This window comes from Arachis hypogaea, chromosome 13 (genome assembly GCF_003086295.3).
Source record: "Arachis hypogaea cultivar Tifrunner chromosome 13, arahy.Tifrunner.gnm2.J5K5, whole genome shotgun sequence".
Lineage (NCBI taxonomy): Eukaryota > Viridiplantae > Streptophyta > Magnoliopsida > Fabales > Fabaceae > Arachis > Arachis hypogaea.
In genome coordinates this window covers 86,281,746-86,286,443 of record NC_092048.1, presented here as the reverse complement: position 1 = coordinate 86,286,443, position 4,698 = coordinate 86,281,746, and the positions used below count along the sequence as shown (strand labels likewise).

General features: G+C 40.3%; 1 protein-coding gene and 1 non-coding gene across 2 annotated transcripts; one reads left to right on the top strand and one right to left on the bottom strand.

The window, feature by feature from the left end:
- Positions 1-2,178: 2,178 nt before the first annotated feature.
- On the bottom strand, positions 2,179-3,018 carry LOC140177639 (uncharacterized). The gene has a single exon (XM_072210782.1). The coding sequence runs from the start codon at positions 3,016-3,018 to the stop codon at positions 2,179-2,181; it is 840 nt and encodes a 279-aa protein (XP_072066883.1).
- A 1,278-nt stretch (positions 3,019-4,296) lies between these two features.
- LOC112738916 (small nucleolar RNA R71) lies at positions 4,297-4,403 on the top strand. The gene has a single exon (XR_003169864.1). It is a non-coding gene; the product is annotated as a small nucleolar RNA R71 (small nucleolar RNA).
- Positions 4,404-4,698: the final 295 nt, after the last annotated feature.

The following is a 4,698-nucleotide window of genomic DNA, read 5'->3' as shown; positions in this document are numbered from 1 at the left end:
GTGTCTTAAAAGTTGTTCTATAAGCCCACAATGAATCATCTAGCTTTTTGGACCAATCATTTCTTGAGTTTCCAACAATCTTCTCAAGGATTCTCTTAAGCTCTCTATTCGAAATTTCAGCTTGACCATTGGTTTGTGGATGGTATAGGGTTGCTACCTTGTGCTTAACACCATATTTAAGGAGGAGTGTAAAGTTGTTTATTACAAAAGTGAGTTCTCCCATCACTTATAAGAGCTCTTGGAACCCCAAACCGGCTAAATATGTTCTTTCTCAAGAAGTTGATCACTACTTTGTTGTCATTTGTTGATGTTGGTATAGCGTCTACCCATTTGGATACATAGTCCACAGCCACCAATATGTAGTTGTTTGAGTATGAGGGTGGGAATGGTCCCATGAAATCAATCCCCAAACATCAAACAATTGCAACTCCATGATGAATCTTTGTGGCATTTCATTCTTCTTGGGTAAGTTGCCAGCTCTTTGATACTCATTGCACCATGTCACAAACTCTTTTGCATCTTTGAATATTGTAGGCCAAAAGAATCCATATTGTAACACTTTGGTTGCAGTTCTTTCTCCACTAAAATGTCCTCCATAGGTGGATCCATGACAATGCCAAAGGACCTCTTGTCCTTTCTCATGAGAGATGCATCTTCTTAGAATCCCATCAGCACACTTTTTGAATAGGTAGAGCTCATCCCAGATGTAGTGCTTAGCATCATTGATGAGCTTCCTTTTCAAGTGTTTGTTGATGTTGGAAGGTAGCTCTCCAATGGCCTTGAAGTTGGCTATGTCTGCGAACCATAGAGCCTCTTAAATCATCATCAATTGCTCATCTGGGAAGCTTTCATTCACCCCAGGGTTATGTGCTTTATCCTCTTCATGTGGGATCCTTGATAAGTGGTCAGCCACCTTATTTTCTGCTCCACTTCTATCTTTGATTTCAATGTTGAATTCTTGGAGTAATAGAATCTATCTAATCAGTCTAGGCTTGGATTCTTGCTTGGTTAGCAAGTATTTAAGTGCTGCATGGTCAGTAAACACAATGACTTTAGAACCAATGAGATATGATCTGAATTTATCAAATGCAAAGACTATAGCAAAAAGTTCTTTTTCTGTGGTGGTGTAGTTCCTTTGGGATTTATTAAGAACTTTGCTAGCATAATAGATGACATGCACTAGCTTGTCTCTCCTTTGTCCTAAAACAGCAGCAATAGCAAAATCTGATGCATCACACATCAATTCAAAAGGTAAGTCCCAACTGGGTGGTGCTATAATAGGTGTAGAGGAGAGCTTGCTTTTAAGCTCATCAAAAGCTTGCATACATTCTCTATCAAAGATAAATGGTACATTAGAGACAAGCAAGTTACTTAAAGGTTTTGCAATTTTTGAAAAATCTCTAATGAACCTTCTATAAAACTCAGCATGTCCCAAGAAACTCCTAATTGCTTTGACATTGAAAGGTGGGGGCAATTTTTTGATCACTTCCACCTTGGCTCTATCTACCTCTATACCTTTCTTAGAGATTTTGTGGCCAAGGACTACCCCTTCAGTAACCATAAAATGACACTTTTCCCGATTCAAAACTATCTTAGTCTCTTGGCATCTCTTGAGCACCAAGGCAAGATGGTGTAAGCAATTGGGAAAGGAGTCACCAAATACTGAAAAAGTCATCCATGAAAACCTCAATAAACCTCTCAATCATATCAGAAAAAATGGACAACATGCACCTTTGGAATGTGGCAGGTGCATTGCACAAACCAAAGGGCATACGTCTATATGCAAAAATACCATAAGAGAAAGTGAAAGAGGTCTTCTCTTGGTCTTTAGGATCTACTACAATCTGGTTGTAGCTAGAGTATCCATCCAAGAAGGCAATAATACTCATGTCCAACAAGCCTCTCCAACATTTGATCCATGAATGGTAGAGGAAAATGATACTTCCTTGTGGCTTCATTGAGCTTTTTGTAGTCTATACACATGCGCCATCCAGTCACTGTTCTTGTTAGCATCAATTTATTTCTCTCATTTGGCACAACTGTGATTCCTCCCATCTTGGGGACTACTTGAACAGGGCTCACCCAAGGGCTGTCTGAGACGGGATAAATCACCCCTGCTTGCCATAACTTCAGCACTTCTTTTTGCACTACTTCTTGCATTGAGGGGTTCATCCTTCTTTATGGTTGTATTAAGGGCTTGGCATCCTCCTCAAGAAGGATTTTATGCATGCACATTGAAGGGCTAATTCCCTTTAAATCTGAAAGTGTCCATCCTATGGCATTCTTGTGTTGCCTCAACACATTGATGAGCTTCTCTTCTTGTTCTTCACTCAAGCTTGAGTTTATGATTACCGGATATGTATTGTTGCTCCCCAAGTAAGCATACTTCAGGCTTGGGGGCAAGGTTTTCAACTCTAGCTTTGGTGCTTCCACTTTTTCTTTGGTTGCCTTGTCAAGCATGATTGAGCCTTCTATGATTTCTTGTAGTAGTTCACCACATGATATTTGATGATCCTGATCTATTGCTTCTTCACATTGATCCTCTTTTAGGACTCCTTGAACCAGCTTTTCCATTATGTCCACCATCATACGTTCTCCAATGGACTCCTTGGGGTAGCTTATTGCAGTGAAAACATTGAACACCATCTTTTCTTCATGCAGTCTTAGGACCAATTCTCTTTTTTTCACATCAATTATAGCTCCAGCTGTTGCCAAGAATAGTCTTCCTAGTATGATAGATGCATTAGACTCTTCCTCGATGTCAAGCACAACAAAATCAGATGGGAAGATGAACTCTCCCACTTTAACCAACAAGTCTTCCACCACTCCATGAGGAAACTTGAATGTTCTATCAGCTAGTTGGAGTGCCATCCTTGTTGATTTGGCCTCTTCAATTCTCATTCTCTTCATCATGGCCAAGGACATAAGGTTGTTGCTGGCTCCCAAATCACATAATGCTTTTTCAATGCTAATATCCCCTATGATACAGGGGATTTGAAAACTCCTAGGATCTTTCATCTTTTAGGGAAGCTTCTTTTGTATAATGGCACTACATTCTTCTATGAGCACTACAGTTTCTTTTTCTCTCCAGTTTCTCTTCTTTATCATAAGCTCTTTTAGGAACTTGACATAGAGTGGCATTTGCTCTAATGCCTCAGCAAAAGGGATGTTGATTTGGAGCCTCTTGAAGATCTCCATGAATCTAGAAAACTGACTGTCCTTCCCATCCTTTTTTAGCCTTTGTGGGTGGGTGCCTTTGGTACATAGGGCTTCAAGACTTGTTTTGGTGGAGCTGGAGTATGTGTCTCTTCTTTCTTCTTGATTTCTGAGTCATTTGCAACCTCTTCTTCTTGCAAATTGTGGCTTGAGGATGTCTCCTTTACCAACTTCCCACTTCTTAGTGTGATGGCCTTGCATTTCCCTCTAGGATTGGTCATGGTATCACTTGGGAATGTGTTTGTAGGCATTGGTATTTGCTTGGATAGATATCCTAATTGTGACTCCAATTTTGAGATTGCTGCCCCTTGGTTCTTTATGTTGGATCTAGCCTCTTCTTGGATTGAGTCTATCTTTTTTTCGGCTTGCAATTGTCTCTCTACTACAGTGGTAATATTCCCTGCCATTTCTGACATCATGGCCTCCAATCTTGCAAAGTTGTTGCTGTTATCACATGGTTGTGGGGCTGAGGATGATACACCTTGAGGAGGGTTGATGTGTGATTGCTGGGTTGAGTGGTAGGGGGCATTGTGAGGGTTGTGGTAGGGTCTATGATTGTTAGATTGATGGCTGGAGTTGTTGTAATGGTTAGAGTGATATGGTTTGTGGTCTTGGGTATGGTTTTATTGATTTCTCCATCCAAAGTTTGGGTGGTTCTTCCAACCTGGGTTGTATGTTTTAGCATTGGGGTCATATGGTAGTCTTGATGCATTGTTCACATAGTTGGCTTGCTCTCATTTACACTCAACTTCTGGGTTATCTCCTTCTTGCATAGATGCTTGAGTGTTGATGGCTGAAACTTGATTCTTCTCCATTTGCTTAGTTAGAGTAGCTAGTTGAGTTGTGATCACCTTGTTTTGAGCCAGTAGAGCATCCATCTGGTTCAGCTCAATTACTCCCTTTCTTGAGTTTCTATCAGAGGCATAGAAATACTCATTGTTAGCCATAGTTTCTATGATGTTTATGGCCTCTTCAATTGTCTTCTTGTTATTGAGAGAACCTCTTGAAGAGTGGTCTAAGGCCTTCTTTGATTCTTGAGACAATCCTTCATAGAAAATGTGCAGCTAGACCCACTCATGGAACATATCTGGGGGGCATTTTCTTGTCAACTCTTTGTATCTCTCCCAAGCTTCATAGAAAGTTTCTCCATCTTGTTGTCTAAAGATTTGTACCTCAGCTCTCAACTTGTTAACCCTTTGGAGAGGGTAGAATTTTGTCAAGAACTTGTTCACAACATCATCCCAAGTTGTCAAACTCTATTTTGGAAAGGATTCCAACCACTTAGATGCTTTATCCCTAAGAGAAAAGGGGAAAACAACAGTTATAGGTGTCTGGATGAACACCATTAGCCTTCACTCTGTCGCAGATTCTTAAGAATATGGTTAGATGTTGATTTGGATCTTCTTGGACATTTCCTCCAAATGAGCAGTTATTTTGAACAAGGGTGATGAGTTGAGGTTTTAACTCGAAGTTATTAGCATG

Excerpts from the sequence above, each read along its gene's own strand:
- LOC140177639 (XM_072210782.1), bottom strand. The coding sequence starts at position 3,018 with ATGAAAGATCCTAGGAGTTTTCAAATCCCCTGTATCATAGGGGATATT.